Source organism: Erpetoichthys calabaricus, chromosome 3 (assembly GCF_900747795.2).
Source record: "Erpetoichthys calabaricus chromosome 3, fErpCal1.3, whole genome shotgun sequence".
Classification (NCBI taxonomy): Eukaryota; Metazoa; Chordata; class Cladistia; order Polypteriformes; family Polypteridae; genus Erpetoichthys; species Erpetoichthys calabaricus.
The window spans coordinates 310,266,298-310,290,504 of record NC_041396.2 but is presented as its reverse complement, the minus strand read 5'-3'; the positions used below and the strand labels follow the sequence as shown (position 1 = coordinate 310,290,504).

The 24,207-nt window shown below is 40.1% G+C and overlaps 1 protein-coding gene across 1 annotated transcript; it reads right to left on the bottom strand.

The window, feature by feature from the left end:
* Nucleotides 1-542: 542 nt before the first annotated feature.
* Nucleotides 543-23,870, bottom strand: LOC127527259 (uncharacterized). Its single transcript, XM_051925371.1, has 2 exons — nucleotides 23,664-23,870; nucleotides 543-1,617 (listed from the first exon to the last, which is right to left on the bottom strand). Exons 1-2 carry the CDS (start codon nucleotides 23,752-23,754, stop codon nucleotides 758-760), a joined length of 951 nt encoding a protein of 316 aa, XP_051781331.1. The 5' UTR covers nucleotides 23,755-23,870; the 3' UTR covers nucleotides 543-757.
* Nucleotides 23,871-24,207: the final 337 nt, after the last annotated feature.

The window sequence follows — 24,207 nt, the reverse complement described above, 5'->3', positions numbered from 1 at the left end:
AATAAGTAAAACATTTGCTAAAAGTGTCAGTTTCCACATCAATGTGTACATTAAAATCTCCCATCAGTACTACGTGATCATAATTCATAGCCAAGTCAGATAAAAGGTTGCTAAATTCAGACATGAACAATGAATACGGCCCTGGTGGTCTATAGACTAGCACTATAATTGTGTTGGAATCTGTTTTAATATTTAAAATGAATGCTTCAAAGGATGGAAAGTTGCCTAAATTTTTAGAAGTGATTTGCATTTGGTTACAATGAATTATTCCAAGGCCCCCTCCTCGACCTGAATCTCTAGACTTATGAAGGAACGAGTATCCATCTGGTGACGCCTCAGCTAGGGGGACAGTGTCACATTTACTAAGCCAGGTTTCGGTGAGAAGACACAGATCAGATTTTGTACTTAATATAATATCATTTACCAAAACAGCTTTAGTGCCAAGAGAGCGAATGTTCAATAAGCAGCATTTAAAACTGTATGCTTCTTTCTGAATTGGTGATATACTTTTTGTTTTAATTTGAAGTAAATTTCTATTACAGATGCCCCTGGTGGAGGGTCTGGTTTTATCCCTTGGTCTAATTATACACCTTATTTTTTGGTTATCAATTAATTTAAGGTTTGTATCAAGACTAAATTTACTGGATGCCCCAAGACAAGGATTATGGGTAACAGCTTCAGGAAAGTAACAGGTGGGATAAACAACAGCCTGTGATTTAAGATCACATGACTGTGGCCTGGATGGTGCTCTAATCAGTCAACCAGGCAGTTTTGCTGCCATATTTAGGGATAATACATAAGATCCCCTCCAGTTAGGATGAAGACCATCTCTTCTGAAAAATCCAGGCCTTTCCCAAAAATCATCCCAATTGTTCACAAACGCTATGCTTTTGTTTGCACACCAGGTTTCTAGCCAGCAGTGAAGGGAATGCAATCTGCTATAAATCACATCCCCTCTATATAATCTTGGTAAGGGGCCACATACAACTAAATTCCGACATTTTCTTTTAGCTTTGATGCAAAGAGAGATGAAGTTCCTCTTTAATACCTCAGATTGCTGTGAATAAATATCATTAGTGCCGACAAGCAGCAATAAGGTAGATACTTCATCGTCTGCGACACGGTCCAATGCGGCCTCTATGCCAGAAATCTTGGCCCCTGCGAGGCACTTAACATTAACTGCTGGTTTAACATAGTTTGGAATTCTAACATTCCGCACTATGGAATCGCCAATTATGAGCACTTTCTTATTCTCAGTTTCCACAGGCGCGCTGCGGAGTGCTGAGAATCTGTTCTGGGTCCGAATTGGTGACCTGGGTGCCGGGGGACTACCTTTTGGATTCTTAGACCCCCGTCTTACTGTTACCCACTCGCCCTGTGGCTGAATTGGTGCTGCTGACTTTGGCCGTGCACTGACTACAGTGGGACCTGGAGAGACTGAAGCCGAATCAGAAGTAGCCGAATTGTCTAAACAAACCGAGTCGATCCAATTTTCGGTTTGCCTAATCGCTATCAGGTTCCTAACGCGGTCCTCCAATTCGCGTATTTTCCCGACCAACTCTAAATTAACTAAACACTTTTGGCAGGTGAAACTGTCTACAATGTCGGCCGGAAAACCTGAACTGTACATGCTGCAGGACACACAACATATAAACGTGTCCTCAATGGGCAGAGAGCAGATAGAACTTATGTTTAGTGGTGATGTCATCTTCTCCGTTTTCTGTAGTTTACTTAAGTGCTTTCTGCTTCAGAGACTGTCGGCTTCAAGTTTCTCACTGCCGGTTAATTCTTCTGGTCAGCTGCCGGCTTTACTTCCGATGAACTTGCTCGGGTGTTTGCGAAGGGTTACGCGCCTGTGGGAGACGCCGCTGCTCTATTCTTCTGCTCGGTGCTTCCGCTCGCTGCTACGCTCGTGCTTCCGCCTGTGTGAGAGAGAGAGATTGTATTGTATTGTATTGTATTGTTTGGGGTGATTTACTTTGTATGTTGTTTTGGGACTGTGTTGGGACTGTGGGACACGGGGAGAACGTGCTGCACAGGTGAAAAAAAATAAATCTTTTTGTTTATTTTTCATGTGCTTCTGGTGTGAGTCTGTGTTGTGTCAATGCCTAAATAGCGCCTTTGCCACAGGGCACAAGATCTGAGAAAATAAGAAATGTGACAAATGTGAGAAGACCATTCAGTCCATTAGCGCAGTGCTCCGCAACCGGTGTGCCGCGGCACACTGGTGTGCCTTGAGCCGATACAGGTGTGACGCGGTCAAATAAGACAATTTTCTAACTAAATAATATTTCAACGGTCCTCCTTAGAAACACAATAATGAGAATACGTGCAATGAAATATTCGCGTAAATAGCCTTTTAAAGGTTTCATAATTTTATGTGTCATTTCTCTGAAATAATAAATCCCATCGCCTGTCGCCTACGACGTAGGCCCTACGTAGTCGCCAGACAACTCCGTAGTATGCTTTGATAGGCAGATCGCTCCGTGCCCTCAGCTAGATTCAATTCAAGCTGACGTATTAGTCGTGCTACGTCGCATTCACTCGTCTTGCGACAGTAGTTATCATTCATTACTATTAGTTGTGTTGCTGAATTGTGTATGGTTAACGTTCTTCGTGTGATTCATATTTAGTTTTATACCCCTTTAAATATGGATAAATTTTTACGTGGAAAAGATTCGTCTTCACGTACAGATGATGAAGAACCCAGCACAAGTGTTGCAAAAAAAACCCAAAGAAGATTGTGAAAAGGAAGTACAACGAAGACTACATTCGATATGGATTCTCGTGGTGTGGTGACGAAACGGCTCCAAAGCCACAATGCATCATTTGCGGCGATCAGCTATCAAACGAGGCAATGGCACCCAGTAAACTAAATCGCCAGCTAAATTCAAACCATCCCAGTTACGCCAAAAAAGACAAACAACTCTTGTGTTAATTAAAAATGATAAGCGGTCATGCTTAAAAGATCTTGACCAAGAACTTCGGGTTGCGCTGTCAAATATTGAGCCGAATATAAAACTTCTGTGTTCATTGAAACAAGCGCAGGTATCACATTAATCAGTCATTATGTTATAATAATTATTAAGATTGCATAAAAGTTAATATAGTATAGTTTTTATGTATGTATACTTATAATAAAAGTATACTTATAATAAAAAATGAAAATTTATTGTAATATTTGTGTATTAAATTCATATCTATATATCAGTGGCGTAGCTGGAGATCATGTTGCCCGGGGCGGTGAAAAATTTGACGCCCCAAAGCTGAAAGAATTTTTTTTTTTTTGCGCCTCCTCAAGGAACAAAAAAAAAAAAGAAAGTACCGTAGTTTGGACGCCCCTAAATAGCTGGCGCTCGGAGCGGACCCCCCCCCCCCCCCCCCCCCCAAACCCCAGCTAAGCCACTGCTATATATTTTAGCTTTTGATGTGCCGCGGAATTCTAGGAAGAACTTTGGTGTGTCGTAGGTGAGAAAAGGTTGCGGAGCACTGCATTAGCGAATGGCTAAGCTGTCCCAGTGTCTCCTTTAGATACTGCCACTTACTTTGGGGGGTGGGGGGGGGGGGGGGTTAAAGCACACCTGGACGCCAAATACTTTTTTGCTGCACTTTTGAAGGAAACGTCACAATTCATTTTATTTGCCTTTTTGTTTGGGCAATGAAAGTGTTGTGTTAAAAGTGAGATGCTCTCTGTGGAGCCTGTCCATATTACAGCGTAGTCTTATAAACCCCCTCCTCATGTCCACTAATATCCTCTGAAACCTGAAGAAAAAGAGGACATGCATCTTGTGATAACGCTGCTGATTAAGAAAGAATTATAGTTTCATATAAACTTCATTGCAACACCCCATCTTCACTGTCCAGAAAGCACAGATAGGCACATGGAGGTTTATATGAGATTTACCAGCAATTAATGCCTGTGTTATTCTGTGGTTCCCAGAAGCCTCCGATCCATCCACTGTTTATGGAGGGAATGTAAATTAATAATTCAGTTGAAGAACGTAGAGCCAACCAGACATTGAAATGTTTATAATAAACTGTCATTCTGTGTTTCATTTTGGTTCATTCATGTGAATATTAGAAGATTTCACCAACAGAATGTCACAATTTATACCCTTCACAGAAAATAATGGAGGAGTGCAGCAGAGGATTGGTAATGGATAACTGGCCTCTGTGTGTGTGTGTGTTTACCCAGCGATGGACCAATGCTTGCTGGGAATGGCACCTACTGCCCCGTCACACTGCACTGGATAAGCGGTTTAAGAAGATGGATGATGAAATGTTGTTCTGTAAATCTTAGTATAAGAAGAAAAACTGTGTGAGTAACAGCATTAAAATAAGCAGTGAAAGTGTGGGTCCACAGCAGCCTTCTCTCACTGACCGCCATCACAAACAAGTGGTAAAGAAGGCCAATTCAATTCTGTCACACAGCAGCCATCTTCATCCATCCATCCATTTTCCAACCCGCTGAATCCGAACACAGGGTCACGGGGGTCTGCTGGAGCCAATCCCAGCCAACACAGGGCACAAGGCAGGAAACAATCCTGGGCAGGGTGCCAACCCACCGCAGGACACACACAAACACACCCACACACCAAGCACACACTAGGGCCAATTTAGAATCGCCAATCCACCTAACCTGCATGTCTTTGGAACGCGGAAGGAAACCGGAGCGCCCGGAGGAAACCCACGCAGACACGGGGAGAACATGCAAACTCCACGCAGGGAGGACCCGGGAATCGAACCCAGGTCCCCAGATCTCCCAACTGCGAGGCAGCAGCGCTACCCACTGCGCCACCGTGCCGCCCACACAGCAGCCATCTTCTGTCACCAAAATGTCACTTGTGGCCATCACTCTGCTGATTTAGGGTCTCAAGCGTGAAGACCCCCAGACTGAAGTCCTCTTTTATCTCAGAGCCTTCTGAATTCTAGTAGCTGCAGGAGTCCTGAGGAGTTCTGAATTATTATTGTGTGCTCTTCATTATTATTGTTCAAGAATCGTTATTCTGATTTTTAGAAGTCTTATGGTGTGTCTGCTGATTACAACAATGGCTGTCATGTGTGGTCTCTTCTATTATTTTCTTGTCCCTATTTAACAATATCCTACGTGTCACAGATTCCTGCTGCAGACGAATTTCCCCCTGGGATAATAGTACTAGGGTGTTGTACCGTGTTAGCCATTATGAATGTAGATGAAAGTCAAGCAAAAAGGACACCAGTCCTTACATCTTACCTGAAGAAGGGGCCTGAGTTGCCTCAAAAGCTTGCATATTGTAATCTTTTTAGTTAGCCAATAAAAGGTGTCATTTTGCTGGACTTTTCTCTGCCCTCTGAGATAATAAAAGTCTTCTGCTGTCATGAAGAGTAAAAGCCACACATGCAAAGAGAGAACATGGAGATTCAACACCGGCAGTGACCGAGTGAAGGACTGGAACAAGAACACTAAATCAAAAGGGCAGAAGTGCGGACCACCACATCATAATACCTCCTGAATAAACACACGAGGGGGTCTGAAATGAGGGGGCAACTCTTAAAGTGGAACAAGTAAAGCATCAGCTGAGCAGAGCAGAAATAAAGGAGCTGAGAGTCCATCAGGAATCGTCTTATACAGTGCAGACCATAATACCTTCAAACACAATTTACATTTACTGGTGTACTCATACCTCACATGAAAACAGAAATAAACTTACCTTTATATAAAATAGCTGTTTTTATTTTACAAAACATACTGTATTTGTTCACAAACATTTCAGCTGCTTGCTGTTCACATCACCACAGAGGACCATTTTATCTTCTCAGGTCCACCATAAAGGGATGAAGCAGACTTGGAGTGGACAATCCAGAGCCCCAAACCTCCACCAAAGCTCTGGGTGCTCGTCCATCACAGGCCATAGGGAGAACACAAAAACTGCAGACATTTATCAGGCTGCTTTGGAACGGAGAGGCCGCCATGAAGGCTCTGCGTGGACACATTGAATGGGCAGTCACTCAGCGGCCTTTTGACTCTCAGTGTCTTCATGGATTATTGATGTGTTTTATGGTGTGGTGTTGATTGTTATATATATATGTTGATAGGAGTTGAATTTGAACCCTGGTTCGATGGGCTCCAATCATGTCATGCAGTTGAACTGTTTAAAGGAACTCAGCTTCATGATTTGCTGTGCTGAGTCTCATATTCTGTTGAGCTTATGCTTACAGGCTGAAGGTGTTATTTTGATATACACTATGATAAAAGTTTGAATTATTAAGAAAAGACATTTTAAGTGACTTTATAGCAAGAAATGAAAAAAGCAAGCCTTGGTAGAAGAAGTAAAAGTCATCTTTAAAGTGCGCTGCTTGCTCTGTTGTTCTGCTCAGGCTAAGTTTCCTGTTGACTGACCCGCCTGAACAGAAGGAAACATAAAGTCACCCAAAGGGCTGAGAACGACATGGACGTGCCTGTCATGTGCGGAGTGAACTTTTAAAAACACCTAAACAGTCACAGACTCCTGAGTTAACAGGACGGTCAATCAGCCGAGTGGGCCGCGTGACCATCTAAGGTCTCGATGTTTGGTGACGTCCTGTTAGCAACTGGATAAACCAATCAGGTTAAAGGATTTCTGATTATGTCATGAACTCCTTGGCATTGTGATCTAATCGATGAAGAGTATAAATAGAGTGAGACAGGCACCTCAATCACAACAGGTGCCTTAATCACAATAGTTTTTATTATTTACTGATAATGACAATCTGATAACAGGGAATCTTACACCGTTGTAAAATCATTAAAAACTGCTAAAGAGACAACTTGAACCACGATAATAAAATAAAGAAAGAAAATGTCTGCATGAATATTTTGTGCTAAATTTGTACACAAATACTTTACTACAGTAACCCTACTAGACAGAAGAGCAGTGATGATCATAAAAGTGGTTTTAAAAAGAAGTAAGAGATTTGTAACATTTATTTAAAATATTATTAATCAATGATGGCAGAGAGTTTTTCAGATCCAACTCTAATTCCTTTATTAAGGTTTAAGTTTCTCTGTTTTTATAGAATTGAGCACAATGCTGTTCTCTGAAGTATTAATTGTGTTCTCTATGAGGTGAGCAGCTGCAGCTAATGAGACTTCACAAATATTAACAAATGTCAGTCTAAAGCAGCAAATCCTACGTTTAATTGTGAACATCAAACCTCATTTGACCTTCTCAGTCGTCCATTTCAGCTCTTCACATTCACCTCAGTGTCATTTAGTGAGCCAGCAGTGTGAGGAGTGAAGGCCGACTGCTCTGTCTGCACTCGTCTGTCATCTGCTGCCTTATTGAGGAGGAGTGCGGATTAAAGTGCAGGAATAGGAAACATTAACTTCAAGATTGAAATGAAAATTAAAATAATAAAAGAACAAGTATTGTGTAGGATTTGATTATTAAACACATCACAGTTTTGTTGCTGAACAGAATGTCAGCTGTCGTCTGAGCTCTGCTGTGGAGTTTTGAGCTGTGAACTCTGAAAGTTTTAGTAAATTGTAACTCCAGATGTTAAAAGATATTTATACTCAGATTTTACATAAAATACATCACATTACTTAAGAATTTATGATAAAATAAATAATTCTGTCCCAAAATAATGGAAAATACAACAATTATTTTACAAGTTACCAAGAAACCATGAAGTGTTTGTATGAATTGCCAGGAGACTCCTACATTTTCAGAACTGTTTATTACACATTCAAATAAGAAGATGTTTTATCAAATAAGCAATATTGATAAACTGTCCATAATCTACATGAATAGATTACAATTTTAACAAAAACATCCTTCAAAACAATGCAGCAAATATGAAATAATTGTATGGTTAACAAATATGTCCAAGTATTGCACTGCTAATAAGGAAAAGGAGAAAAGGAATATTGTAAAAATAGTTTAAAATGTCTAAACACAGATACTATTGCATTTTTTTTCTTTAACATTTACAGTAAATTGAGCACTGAAGAAGCTGGACTAAATATTTTAAACGTCAGGATTATTTTCACTGCTTTTCTGAACCAGGAATAAAGAAAAGCATAAAGAATTGGATTAACTCCGAAGTTCACTTCACTTACAAACACAAAGACATTCCTGATAATATATGTGATTGGGTTATTAATATCAGTACACAGATTGTAGATATTAACAGGCAGCCAGCAGATCATAAAAGCCCCCACGACTATTCCTAATGTTTTTGCGGCTTTTCTTTCAGATGGTTTTGATATTTTTCTGTCACTCACCTCCTCAGTTTGCCTCTTTTCTATCATACAGTTGATGGCTCTTGAATGGCTTCTTGCAACTACAAATATTCTGATATAAAAACCAATCATCAGTGAATAAGGGATAAAAAAAGTTATGAGTAAAATAAAAATGATCATTTCATAATAAGTGTATGCAGCACAAGTTCCGTCACATAGCTCTGTAACAATATCACTAAGACATAAAAGTACGACTGTAATGAAAAGTGCAAACAGCCACACTACAGCAATGCTGATCTTTGTAACAGTTAAAGTTATTTTTGAGCTGTAAAAGAAAGGATGGCAGACAGCAATGTAGCGATCAATGGATATTAAAAGCACATTATATTCAACTACTATACTAAGAATATTTGCAAGTGCCTGATACAAATAACAATAAATAACACCAAAGTACCAGCAGGTATCAAACAGGACAGTCAAAGACATGGGCAACACAAAGAAACCCACCAAGAAATCGGCCACTGCAAGTGAAAGGATCAGAAGATTAGTCGGCGTGTGCAGCTGAACAAAATGAGAAACAGAAATGATGACAAGAAGATTGCCAATGATTGTTGATAAAAGTAACAGACACGAGAAAGTGTAATAAAGTCCATAAATTTCAGTTTCATAAATCAGTTTATAAAAATGACAAGATGCATTACTGTATGGAAAGCAACGGCCACGTTTCACTCTGTTAAACTCCATGTCTGTCCCCTGACTGAGCCGTCCTGCCTGCACACTGAGATGTTTATACACTGAGGCCCTGCGACTGCCATATTCTCTCTGCTGACGTAATTCACATGAGGCGTCTCTCTGCTGTGTGTGCTTCACAAATTCTCTCAGGATGTTTGTTTGTTCATTTCAGTTCTTACTCACTAATGAGTTCATCAAATCACAGATGTCTTCATTATATTTGTTTGTCAGGAGCCGCTCAGGGCTGCGGTGGTCTCTCCTCACAGCTCCACAGTGGTCCAGCTGCTGGCTCTCTGCAGTTTCCTTCTTCTCCTCTGTCTGCTGTTGTTGTTTTTTTGTTCTCAGTCACTTTGACTTTCTTTCCTCATCACAGCGAGCAGCACATTAAATCAGCAGGTTCAGATGAGCTGAGGTTGTGCCCAGTGGTGGTCTGACACTCCATGCTGTCCTGTGCTGCTCAGAGCCCCTCAGACTCCTGCATGGAGTGTGCTGGACCACCCTGTGCTCATGAGAGGCCCTCACACACACACACACACACACACACACACACACACACACACACAGTGTACAGTAACAGCTGTGTGTTTTTGTCTTTTCCGGACCCTCACATTAAATTCCATACAGTATTCCCCCCGTTGCTCTCTGTCAGTCTGACGTTGTGCTGATTGTCTTTGTCTGATTTACTGGACGTCTTTCTTTTCTTAAATCATCAAACACCCAACATGCATTTCTCTGTGGCAGCGGCAGGTAAACTCTCAGAATTCCAATGCAGCAGCGCTCACTGATGTGCTTTTTTATTTTGAAGACATTGTGAGGTATTTTCTGCATTTGAAGTGAGACGTGTTCTGTTGATCAAAGGGGCTCTACAGCGACAAAGGACAAAGAATCGAAGTGCAAAGCCCCCCCACCTGACCCTCACTATTTGCATGATGAGAACTTGAAATAAAAATGCAAAGTGGAAAAGAAAACTCAAGGAGCAGCCGGTGGCACCAGTGCTTATTTGCGTTTTACTTTTCATTTTTGCAGCTTCATTGCGGTTCTGGCTGAAAATGAAAATGCAAATGGGATTATTTCAGTTTCATTTTTGCGTACAGACTTTGAAAATGAAATTGCAAAAGAGAGATTGCATTTTATAATTTTCATTTTCATTTTTGCAGAAAGTACCTCTCATAAGTACATTTTGGGAATTCAAATACAGCAGGACTAATATGCTTTTTATTTAGAAGACACTTACAGCTTCTGTGGGGTTTTGAAGCACTGAGGAGCACCGCACACTGCATGAGTCTGTTAGCCGTTATCACTGTAAAGACAATAAAAGTTCTTAATAAAGATAGAAATGATGTCAAGATCTCTCCAAAACAATCTTCTATTTGATTTTAACGCTCAGACTCACTATTCTACATTTATATTACAGTTGTGTTAAATCTGCTCTTTTAAACAGTAACAGCAAGTGATGTGATGTCAATTTTGATTGAATTGGCAGCAGCTGTTCGATGATGACAGACGTACGATTTTACATTAGTTTGTGTGTGTCGTGTTGTTGTCATTCCCCTCCTCATCGACGCAGACAGTGAAGTGGTCCTCACCACACGAGTTCATACGTGACACACAGGTGGTCTGTTAATTCAAACTTCACATGAGGTCCCCTCGTCTCTCCTTGTGTCGATAAAGCACCTTATAGTGTCACTAGTCACATATTTATGTTATTTGTCTGCATAGTACAATGCATTTTGGGGGACAAGAGCTCAGCAGGCTTTAAGTCCTAAACCAACTCTGTACAGGGAGCCCACCCATCGTCAGACACTTGCACGTCTTCACAAGAAGTACAGATGTTAGGTTTGAATACACAGTGGCAGGTCTGAAACTTGAAAGTACTGCTTATGAGAAAGACTTGGCTGTTATAATGGACTCATCACTATCAACTTCCAGACCGTGTCCAGAATGCATTAAGATGGCTAAGAGAATGTCAGGTTATATAGCGCCCTTATGTGTAGAGCAGATTTCCAAACTGTCAGTCCACAGATCAGCACCAGTCCATACAAAATTTTTTCTGTGCACAGAACAGCACAGGCCATATTGTCCACCTTAATAAAAGTTTCTATCTGTTCTCCATTTCCAGTTACTATTTCTCTGTCATTCTAACATATGGTGCTTCACAAGCATTTATAGAAATACAATGCATCAAATTTGTCATTCCAACAGATTACTGTACAACAAGGCATATAAGAGAGACATATGAAGTGTTTGTCTGTGTTTCTGTGTATCTGTGTGTCTGTCAGGTTGCTACATCTCTGCTATAAGACATTTGGTATGGGACTCATAAAAGTAGTGCTAATGTTTGTGATGCACCATCTGTTGAAATGACAAATGCAGTGCACTTTCTTGTTACCTGAATTACAAAAACACATTTCAATAGGTGCTGCACTGATAATGTTAACACAAACTATGTCTAACAGTGAGTTACAGCCGGACGGACAAAAACAGGCAGCTGTATCTGAAGAGGAATGAGCTTCAATGAGAGAAAGAGATTAAAAGCATAAATGAATGATGAGACAGAGCAAAACACCCACAGCTAAGGAAATCTGGTGTAAAAAAATCAAGATATGATGCATCAGACCTGGGATGATGAATTGCTGGAGGATATGGATGTGCAAATTATTAAGGATGTCCGTGCACACGCAATGCAGTAGAAAACCCATAAGAACATGGGGAGTGAAATCATAAAAATACCGTGGCCATTGCAACAGTGCGGGTCCAGGAGACACCAAAACCAACCAGAGCAACAACAGTATGATGTTCAGCGTCGGAGGGCACAGAGGCATAGGGTCAAGGGAGCCCCAAATCTTACCACAACTCACAAGATTGCCTTAAATTACAAAACAGGGATGGTAGGGACGAACATAGCAGGAGTCTGGGAAGTTAGTTCAACTATATAATACAATACAATTTATTTTTGTATAGCCCAAAATCACACAAGGAGTGACGCAATGGGCTTTTGACAGCCCCCCAGCCTTTACTCTCTAAGAAGACAAGAAAAAACTCTCAAAAAATCCTTGAAAGGAAAAAAAATGGAAGAAACCTCAGGAAAGGCAACTTAAAGAGAGACCCCATTCCAGGTAGGTTGGGCGTGCAGTGGGTGTCTCATTTATGGTACTTGAAAAAGTTAGCTTTATTTAAAGTTTTATTCTCTCAGTCACGTTCACACTCCCCCCCCCCCCTTCCTGATCTGATCTTACCTAACAGCGCCAGTATAAATTCACACCCGATCTGACGCTCTTCGTTTTCAAATAATATTGCATTAGTGCGACGATGCTTTCTGGCTGGTACTATATAGGTCAGAAAATGATTTCTTCAAAATGTCACATATATTTCTCTCTTTCTTTTTTGCCTGGTGCTGTGTTTTCATTGCGAGCAGGAGCAAGCGGTTGGCCGTGTGCTACAACATGTTTGACCTGGCAGCGATCAACGCACATGTACTGTGCAAGGCATGCTGGGGGTCCACTGAGAAAAGAAGAGCGTTCATGGCTCACCTTGCAGAGGAACTTCGTCCTCACTTCTTACATGAAAAGGCGATGGATAAAGAAAAGGAGGATGCAACATCGACAAGCTTCTTTTCCAAGACCACCGCTTCCACCAGGAAAGCAAGTTCACTCAGTGTCAGGCACCCGTATAGGAGGCACAGCACAGAGAGAAGTGTGTACATTGTAACAGGTACACATGTCGTAAATTTAGGAAGGACGGTCCTTAGATGTGTGTGAACTGTTAACATTTGAATCTGATGACTGCATATAGCGCTGAACTGATCTCTCTGTACTATTCTTTCCTCTGCGTGTCTTGGAATACAAAAGAAACAGCACCGTGCACCAAAATGTGGAGACTGGGCAAAATCGGAAAAAAAAAATGTGGTCACTGATTACAACCGCAAGACGTTATGTGAATGAATATGAATAATATGAATAATGTTGCATCCGTGCCACAATATTTTCCAAAATGTACTATACAGGTCATAAAATGAGTTACAGTAATCCCTCCTCCATCGCGGGGGTTGCGTTCCAGAGCCACCCGCGAAATAAGAAAATCCGCGAAGTAGAAAGCATATGTTTATATGGTTATTTTTATATTGTCATGCTTGGGTCATAGATTTGCGCAGAAACACAGGAGGTTGTAGAGAGAAAGGAACGTTATTCAAACACTGCAAACAAACATTTGTCTCTTTTTCAAAAGTTTAAACTGTGCTCCATGACAAGACAAAGATGACAGTTCTGTCTCACAATTAAAAGAATGCAAACATATCTTCCTCTTCAAAGGAGTGCGCATCAGGAGCACAGGCTGTCAGAAACAGAGAGGAAAGCAAACAAATCAATAGGGCTGTTTGGCTTTTAAGTATGTGAAGCACCGCCGGTACAAAGCTGTTGAAGGTGGCAGCTCACACCCCCTCCGTCAGGAGCAGAGAGAGAGAGAGAGAGAGAGAGAGAGAGAGAGAGAGAGACAGAGAAAAACAAAACAGTGAAAAATCAATACGTGCCCTTTGAGCTTTTAAGTATGTGAAGCAGCTGCACACAGAAGGTAGCAACGTGAAGATAATCTTTCAGCATTTTTAGACGAGCGTCCGTATCGTCTAGGTGTGCGAACAGCCCCCCTGCTCACAACCCCTACGTCAGGATCAGAGAAAATCAGCACAAGAGAGACAGAGAAAAGTAAGTTGGGTAGTTTCTCAGCCATCTGCCAATAGCGTCCCTTGTATGAAATCAACTGGGCAAACCAACTGAGGAAGCATGTACCAGAAATTAAAAGACCCATTGTCCTCAGAAATCCGCGAACCAGCAAAAAATCCACGATATATATTTAAATATGCTTACATATAAAATCCGCGATAGAGTGAAGCCGCGAAAGGTGAAGCGCGATATAGCGAGGGATCACTGTATTCCAAATATCATATATACCTATGTCTCTTTTTTTGTCAGTGTGGCTTTGACATCATGTACCATAAGGTGCATACTAATTCAGCGTGAGCAGGAATACTCAATAAAACTGAATAGAAAAAAAAAATCAAGTGACGGTGAGATACAAAGAAGGCAAATTCACCAGCGTTTGTGTGTCAGCTTTTATGCATCCAGATCAGAGAATGTCCAGTTCCATTGTCTCAAAACACCACTCACATCTACAGTTATTCGCAGTTTCAGATAAAAACTAAGAGCGTCAGTTCTGGGGCAGGGACGGTAGTATGTATCGTGATCATGACTGAGAGAATAAAAGTAAAAGAAAAGGCTAACTTATAAATTTCTAACGGCTGTTACAGACACAAATCAAATGTATGTTTTTATTGTATAATATTAATAATAACAGCAGCCCACTACTCAAAACGGTAAATTTAAAAGGTAGCTGGTTTCGAACCCGCAACTTCTGGTTTGCAAGTCAGCAGTTTTTACCGCTGCACCACAAAAGCTGTCGTATTGTACTTGACCCTTTTGTGAAAGTGTTTATGTGATATTTGGACATCAGCCTTCACACATTATACAGTTCATGTCTACATTTTGTCATTTATTCCTAAAACATGAAAAATATTTCTGTTTTAATGATGTATTTACATAGATTGTTGCAGACACTGAACATACATGAAATTATTTCCCCTATACTACTCTAGGTAGCTCACTCCCAGATAATCAAGGCTTGAACTGGGAGAACTTCTTGCCCGTTCTGAGGCGTTGGGGGGATGGTATAGTAGGCTGCTAGCTGCTTGTGCTTATAGACACATTTACAAGACGAAAGACGCTGACAGAGAGGTGAGAATGGATTTAAGGTGGGCTGGGTTTACGAGTTTTTTCGTAGGCTTTGGTAATTCTAGTGTTAATAATACTGTTGGTGGGGACACAGACAGCACAAGTATTTACTTCAAAAACTTTAGTTTCTAGGCTTATGTTGCCAATGTTGTGTACAACAATGACCTGAGATAAGAGTCCTTATACACACAACCATACTTGTATTCTCATGCTCTTATCCACAAAGTTGCCCCAATTTATAACTCAGCTGTGGTCTTAAACTAGGTTACTATCTTTATTGCATTAAAACAAACAGCTATCTTGCTGATAGTAGGTGTCAATCCTCCCTTCAGAAGATATCAGCACTAGTTTCCAAAAGGCAAGTCACTGGCTGTTCTCTGAGGTCACACTGAAATTGCAAGGGATATATCCAAGCTTCTCATTATGGTTAAAATCTTCACATGCCAGAAAAAGTTTCTATTCCAGTGACCAGAGAAAATATACCATGACAAGAGTACATTGTGAAGTGGACATATCTTCAGAGGTATGTCTACCCTACCCTACCCTCATGAGTTAATTTGTTAATATGTATCAACAACCCAAAAATCTTCGAGCTGTATCGAATCACACCTAGCGAAGAAAAGGGACGTCATGCTGTGAAGACTGCACTTGGGTGGATGGTCGGTGTCCCAAATAAGGGAATAGATAACTTTGCAAAGCCAAGTGGTAAGCTGCCTAAATATTCAATCAATTGTGTTTCTATAACCGAAATAGAAGAAATGTTGGACAAGCAGTACAATTCAGACTTTCCAGAGCGCAGCTGTTTAGAGAAAGAAGAAATGTTACAGGAGAACATCAAGTTCATGTGCATAGTCTCAGAATCAGTAAGACTGGTAGGTGGCCACTATTGCTTAAATCTGCCTTTAAAAGAAGAAACACTTAAAACACCAAACAATCGCTGTATTGCAGAACAGCATGCTGTTTGGTTCTCATGTTTCCACGAAGACTATAAAGCTTTCATGAAAGACATTATTGAGAAGGGTTACACTGTAAAGGTACACAAAGAAAGCCTGAATTGCAATGAAAGCAGGGTGTGGTCCATGCCACATCATGGTGTGTATCATCCAAAGAAAAATAAAATTTGAGTGGTCTTTGACTGTACAGCTACCTACCAAGGGATTTCCCTTAATGAACAACTGCTGAAAGGTCCTGACTTAAGTAACAAACTCATTGGCATCCTTAGAAGATTTAGAGAGGAGCCAGTAGCATTATTGGCAGACATCAAATCAATGTTCCACTAAGTTAAAGTCTCCGATAAAGACACTAATCGTCTTTGCTTTTTATGGTGGCCTGAAGGTAATCTGATTAAAGACTACAGAGAATTTAAAATAACAGTACATCTTTTTGGATTCTACTTCTTCACCCAGTTGTGCCTCTTATGATTTGTGTAGAACAGCCGAAGACGCAAGAATGTTTCCTGAAGAAGCTGTTAGCACCGTACTCAAAAACTTCTCTGTAGATGACTGTTTAAAGTCAGTGAAAACAGAACAAGCAATAAAACTGGCAAAAGCCCTCCAAGCCCTGTACTTCAGAAGGGGATTCCACCTGACCAAGTGTGTGAGTAACAGCAGAACAGTTTTATTGTTTATTCCTGAAGAAGACAGAGCTCTTGAACAAAAGAACTTAGACTTGAGCCATAGTCTGCTCTCAACAGAACACACCCTGGGTGTCCAGTGGGGCACTGAAATTGACAATTTCAGATTTCAGATAAAGTTACAAAACAAGAACGGTACAAGGTGTGGTATTGTCTGTGGTCAGTTCAGTTTATGACCCCCACAGATTTCTAGCACCCACTATGCTGCCATTAAAGCTTATCTTAATAAACTAATGCAAAGAGAAATGCCAATGGGATGAAGAAGTAGAAGTCAAGTATGTGCAGAAATGGAAAAAATGGATGGATGAGTTACAGGTACTGGTGAACTACAGAGTTAGAAGATGCATCAAAGCTGTAGGCTTTGGAACTGTAAAGTCAGCACAAATGCACAATTTTGCAGATGCCAGTGACAATGGTTATGGCAAATTAAATACTATTTATAATACAATACAATTTATTTTTGTATAGCCCAAAGTCACACAAGAAGTGCCACAATGGGCTTTAACAGGTCCTGCCTCTTGAAAGCCCCCCAGCCTTAACTCTCTAAAAAGACAAGGAAAAAACCCTTGTAGGGAAAAATGGAAGAAACTTTGGGAAAGGCAGTTCAAAAAGGTAGGAAGGGCATGCAGTGGGTGTCAAAAAGAAGTGGGTCAATACAATACAATATACAGAACAGGACAAATCCTCAATACAGTATAAAAATCAAAAATTTTAAAGTACAGACCAGAATTGAACAGTAGATGATATCACATAATATGATTTAGATTTGTTTAGAGTTCTGGAGACCTCATGTATAACGCCATGTGTAGAACTCACACTATAACATGGCGTAAGCACAAAAGTGGGAATGTGCGTACGCACAGAAAAATCCAGATGCAGGAATCTGTACGTACGCAAACTTTCACATTCTTCCGCTACATAAATCCTGATCAGCGTGAAAAGTAACGCACGTGCATGCGCCTTCTGTCCCGCCCCGTCTCCTCCCAGAATTATGCCTCTTTGAATATGCAAATCAATATAAATACCCCTTAAGATCAGCCTTCTGTGAAAAGGCAATGGGAAAAGCACAGAGGAAAACAGAAGAATTTCAGCGAATACCAAGTGGAGGCAAGGAAAAATGTACTATTTGTTGGTTTAAACAGTGGTATAAACAAGAAAAGGAAGTTGAGTGAGTGACAGAGAGTGTTGGAGAAACTCGAAAGCTAAAGTTCACAAAGTCGCACAGTGCCCGAAATAAAAACGAAGCTGTCACATATCAAAGTCGCTGTGAAAAGCCGAGTCATAGCCCACTGTGTGAGTTTCATATGAAAGCTTATTAGGGTACAGAGAAAAAAAAAATAGGCACACAGTGGGAAAAAAGCACGAAATGTCAACTTTAATATCGAAGTGTCCACTTTGATCATGTAGTTTATTTTGTCATTAAAGTAGAACATCACAAACTTCATCTTAAAATCATTTAATTTACTAGTTTCTTAAGTCCCATCGTATCTAAAGTAGCACATTAAATGCTTTGTTTTGTTTTTGATCTTCTATGTGCTCTATGTGTGTGAATCACTACGTGCTTACCGGCTTTCTCTTCCTCCGACAGGACACGTAATCCATTACATTCGTGATATTACAGCTCTCTGAATAATTAAAATACTGAGATGTATACTTGATATAATTTTGATGATGATAGGAGTTAAAGCATGTTATTAAACATGGGAACACGGTGGCGCAGTGATTGTGCGCGACCTTTGATGAAATAATTTATTGCAGCAGTACTCTCTCTTTCAAATGTACTAACCCCCAATTCCTGTCCTTACTTTTCTTTCTCCAAATACCCAATCACCACACAATCAGCTCTGTAATAGAAGTTAAGCCTTCTGTAAGCTTAGAACGCCGATTCTTCAAAACTTTTAAGGAACGTTGAAATATCTTCCTAGTACATGTTTAATTATTCTATCCTTCACGCCAGTCCCAGTGAAGCATACAGTGCGAGGCAGGCAGGAACAATCCTTGAACGGAGCGCCAGATCCTTGCTACCGTAGTGACACCGTGTCCTTTAATTATTAATAATATAGATTATTTAAATGAAGTTAAAGTTTTATCTGTATAATATAATAAACATATTGTGCTGCAGTTCATCTTAAAAATGATATCATCATTATATGTAAATACGCACTTAATAAAGTGGCTCAGGTTGTGCAGTATTATAACTGTAGTGCAAGTTTACAGTGAGGTGATTATACTTGTAAGTATAAACAGTTCTACAAAGAGCACTTGATGGACTGATTGAGTGCGTTTAGAGCTCTTGGGATGAAACTCTTTCTGAACCGCAAGGTCCGTACAGGAACGGTTTTGAAACATTTGCCGTGTGAGAAGCAGTTCATATAGGAAACATGGCTGAAGTAGCGTGTGCTTGATGCTGTATACCGATAATTCTCTTTCCAATCAGCTGCTCTGAGTTGTGCAGTGAGAGCGATATGGAAAAAGATGATCCACTGTGGCAACACCTAACGGGAGCAGCTGAAAGGAGAAGAAGAAGGTACAGTGAGAGTAACAACGCTAAAGCAGCTATGGTATTTGGAATAGTTTGGCCATTCCGTGGACTATTACATTGTTACTGGTTAATTACAATCAGATGCATTAAACTAATAAACAATATGCGGTTAATTTCAGTGTATTTATAAAGCCGCATCAGGGATGTGGATCTAAAAAAGAAAAGGAATCCACACAGGAACAGTAGCACTGCTTTGACGCTGGGTGCCGCCAGTCTGCAAAACCGAGCGGAGAACTTGCGTACGCCAGGGTATGAGGTACCGTGGAAATGTGCGTGGCTTTATGGCAAGTTTAGGTTTTGAGCATGGAGACGTTTGTACGCAACATTTCTGTGCGTACGCACCGTTTATACATGAGGCCCCTGGAGACCACAGCCATTAAGCTGCCTCCCCCATGTGGCCATTCCACAGCTGAAACAGCGCTGGACCAGCCAATCCGATGAAAGGACCTCTCTACCCCATGATTCCTGCGGTCCTCCATCAGGGATGACTTTACCTTAGGCAGGCAAAACAACTTGGCAGGTGGGCCGTGGCACCAGCCACATTTGAGTACCGAGAAGAGAAAAAGAATAGGTGAAGGTTAGAATCCAATTCTAACTATCATGTTACTTATGTTTTAGTGCTAATGACTAACAACAGAGAGATGCAGTCTGCAAAGTTAATCAGCAGCTCTAGTCAGGGTGTGCTAAACTGAAGTTGTGAGTCTTCAGCTGGGATTTAAAAGCTGAGACCAAAGGGGCATCTCTTATTGTAGCAGGCAGACCACTCCACAGTTTAGGGGCCCTGTAACTAAAAGCTCGACCTCCCACTGTTATTTTATTAATCCTTGGAATCAGAAGCAGACCAGCATCTTGAGATCTTAATGTGCGCTCTGGTTTGTAAGTCATGATAAGTTCAGACAGGTAAGCCGGACCTCGGCCATTTAATGCATTATATGTTAAAAGGATTTAAGAACTGGAGTTATGTGTCCGTATTTTCTTGTTCTTGTAATAATTAATTTCCCATTGGGATTAATAAAGTATCTATCTATCTATCTATCTATCTATCTATCTATCTATCTATCTATCTATCTATCTATCTGTCTGTCTGTCTGTCTGTCTGTCTGTCTGTCTGTCTGTCTATCTATCTATCTATCTATCTATCTATCTATCTATCTATCTATCTATCTATCTATCTATCTAATTCTTGCAGCAGCATTTTGGATTAACATGAAGCTGTATAAAGAACAGTTTGAACACCCAGTGAACACCGCATTGCAGTAGTCAATCCTACTAGAAATAAATGCATGAATTAATTTCTCAGAATCCTGTTTATTTAGAAAGCACCTTAATTTCCAAACATTTTTAAGATGGAAGAAACATGATTTGGACAACATTGTAATGTGTGTTTTAACTGACATGCTAGAGTCAAAGATAACTCCTAGATTGCGGGCTGATTTAGTAAAATTAATTGGGATTCCAACTGAGTTAAATGATGACAAAATACTGTTATGATCAGCGTCATTCCCTCCAACAATAAACATCTGCTGTTTTATTTGTGTTTAAAGACAAGTAGTTCTCATTCATCCACTCCTTTAATTCACTAACACAACTAATTAAAGACAACATCAGAGAAACTTCATCTGATTTAAATGAAAGGTATAACTGGGTGTCATTTGCATACGAGTGAAAATTAACATTAATGTTTCCTAATGAGAGATCCCAGTGGAAGCATGTAAAGTGAAAACAGTGAAGGTCCCAGTACTGAGCCCTGTGGGACACCATATTGAACTTCTGTATATAACGATGGAGTCCTGTCAGCACATTTCTGTACATATTGGAATCAATTTGATAAATAAGAATTAAACCAAGCAAGCACGGTGCCTTTAACCCCAACATCATTTTCTAGCCTGTGCAGTAAAATAGAATGGTCAATGGTGTCAAATGTTGCACTTGAGTCTCACAACATAATTACAGTGGAGTTTCCTTCATCAGAGGATATCAGAATGTCGTTTACAACCCGCATTAGTGCCGTTTCTGTACTATGACCAGTGCGGAAACCAGACTGGAATTTCTCAAATAAATTGTAATGCATAAGGTGTGACTGGAGCTGATTGGTGAGTACTTTTTCTAGTATTTTAGAGAGAAAGGGTAAATCTCAAATAAGTCTATAATTATTTAGTATGTGTGGGTCTAGATCTGACTTTTTAAGTAATGGTTTAATGACTGACACTTTAAGTGCATCAGATACTGTGCCATGCAATAATGAACTATTGATAATGTTTAGAATAGGCGCTGCAAGAACATCCATTGCACTTTTTACTAGTTTTGTTGGCACTGGATCAGGGAACAAGTAGTGGGCTTCATTTTAGAAATTAAAGTTAAGACTTCCTGCTCAGTTACGGATTAAAATTACTAAAGTGCTGAATGCAATGTGAGACAGGGTCTGCTAAGCTAGTATTTGGTTTGTACTGTGATACTGAGATCTGGGATCTTATATTTTTAATTTTCTCATTGAAGAAGTTCATAAAGTCTGTACTTCTAATATCTGTTGGTATTTTGCACTGTTGATCTGAATTTCCATTTCTAAACAGTACTCTAGGATTTTTATTATTGCTATCTATTAATGTAGAATAGTATTCTGAGTGAGCTTTAAAGAGAACTTTTTTATATTTTTTAACACACTCTGTCCATGCAATTTGAAAGACATGTAGCTTTGTTGTTCTCCATCTGCGCTCCAGTTTTCAACACTCTAATTTAAGAGCTCGAGTGTTTTCATTAAACCAGGGAGAGTTTCTATGTGCTTTGATCACTTTTGTTTTAAGGGGAGCCACTGTGTCCAGAGCATCTCTCAAGGTCACATTATAATGTGATGTTAGCTGATCTAAATTGTTTTCCACGTTTACATTTGATGTTAACTGATCTAAATGGTTTTCCACAATTACACTCAACTTACTCAAAGTACCTATAAATTTTGAAGCAGAATTACAATCTAGATGTCGTACTGTCTTTGATTTAATCTGTGAGTGTGTTGGCAAGGGCAGGACTAAATCAAATGTAATTAAGTAGTGATCAGAAATAACTTAATTTAATGGAGTAATATTTAAATTTTGAATTTCAACTTTGTAAGTTATAATTAAATCTAATTTGTGGTTATGATTATGAGTTGGACCTTTGACAATCTGACAAAATCCTACTGAATTTAACAAATAAGTAAAACATTTGCTAAAAGTGTCAGTTTCCACATCAATGTGTACATTAAAATCCCCCATCAGTACTACGTGATCATAATTTATAGCCAAAGCAGATGGAAGGTTGATAAATTCAGTCATGGACAATGAATATGGCCCTGGTGGTCTGTAGACTAGCATTATAATTGTGTTGTAATCTGTTTTAATATTTAATATAAATGCCTCAAAGGATGTAAAGTCGCCTAAATTTTTAGGTGTGATTTGCATTTTGTTACAATGAATTATTCCATGTCCTCCTCCTCGACCAGACTCTGTAGACTTATGAAGGAATGAGTAGCCATCTGGTGACGCCTCAGCTAGGGGGACAGTGTCACATTTACTAAGCCAGGTTTCAGTGAGAAGACACAGATCAGATTTTGTACTTAATATAATATCATTTAACAAAACAGCTTTAGTGCCAAGAGAGCAAATGTTCAATAAGCAGCATTTAAAACTGCATTCTTCTTTCTGAACTGCTGATATATTTTTTGTTTTAATTTGAAGTAAATTTCTATTACAGATGCCCCTGGTGGAGGGTCTGTTTTTATCTCTTGGTCTAATTATACACCTTATTTTTTGGTTATCAAGTAATTTAAGGTTTGCATCAAGACTAAATTTACTGGATGCTCCACAGCAGGAATTATGGGTAACAGCTTCAGGATAGTAACAGGTGGGATAAACAACAGCCTGTGATTTAAGATTACATGACTGCGGCCTGGATGGTGCTCTAATCAGTCAGCCAGGCAGTTTTGCTGCCATATTTTAGGATAACACATAAGATCCCCTCCAGTTAGGATGAAGACCATCTCTTTTGAAAAATTCAGGCCTTTCCCAAAAATCATCCCAATTGTTCACAAAGGCTATGCTTTTATCTGCACACCAGGTTTCGAGCCAGCAGTGAAGGGAATGCAATCTGCTATAAATCACATCCTCTCTATATAATCTTGGTAAGAGGCCAGATACAACTAAATTCCGACATGATCTTTTAGCTTTGGTGCATAGAGAGATGAAGTTCCTCTTTAATACCTCAGATTGCTGTAAATAAATATCATTAGTGCCGACATGCAGCAATAAGGTAGATACTTCTCTATGTCAGAAATCTTGGCCCCTGCGAGGCATTTAACATTAACTGCTGGTTTAACATAGTTTGGAAATCTAACATTCCGCACTATGGAATCGCCAATTATGAGCACTTTCTTATTCTCAGATTCCACAGGTGCGCTGCGGAGTTCTGAGAATCTGTTCTGGGTCTGAATTGGTGACCTGGGTGCCGAGGGACTAAATTTTGGCTTCTTAGACCCCCATCTTACTGTTACCCACTCGCCCTGTGGCTGAATTGGTGCTGCTGACTTCGGCCGGGCACTGACTACAGTGGGACTTGGACAGACTGAAGCCAAATCAGAAGTAGCCGAATTGTCTAAACAAACCGAGTCGGTCCAATTTCTGGTTTGCCTAAGTGCTATCAGGTTCCTAACGCGGTCCTCCAATTTGCATATTTTCCAGACAAACTCTAAATTAACTAAACACTTTTGGCAGGTGAAGCTGTCTACACTGTCAGACGGAAAACCTGAACTGTACATACTGCAGGACACACAACATATAAATGTGCCCTCAACGGGCAGAGAGCAGATAGAACTTACGTTTAGCGCTGATATCATCTTCTCCGTTTCTGTAGTAACTTCAGTGCTTCGGCGTTTTCCGTGTTCAGCTGAATCACTAAGAGACTTTCGGGTTTAAGTTTCCACCACCCACTGAGCGATCGACTTTCATTTCTCACTGCCAGTTATTTCACCTGGTCTGCTGTCGGGTTTACTTCAGTTGAACTTACTTGGGTGTTTGCTCTCTGCTTCCACTGCTACTCCGAAGAGGTGTGGCCTGAAAGAGAGAAAGAGAATTAAAATTGAATTGGTTAAAAAATAAATGCTGCCTCTAATTACCTGTTTTTTATATTCTACTAATTATATTCAAATGAAGTTGTATCGCTGTCTGATTTGGCCGATCATTTGGTGGGTCAGGGTCAGGTTCATCATATCGCATCTCTACAGGCAAGCCACGATTGTGTGCCATATTTTGTCGCCTGCTATATGCTTGAACAATGCGATACACTTTCT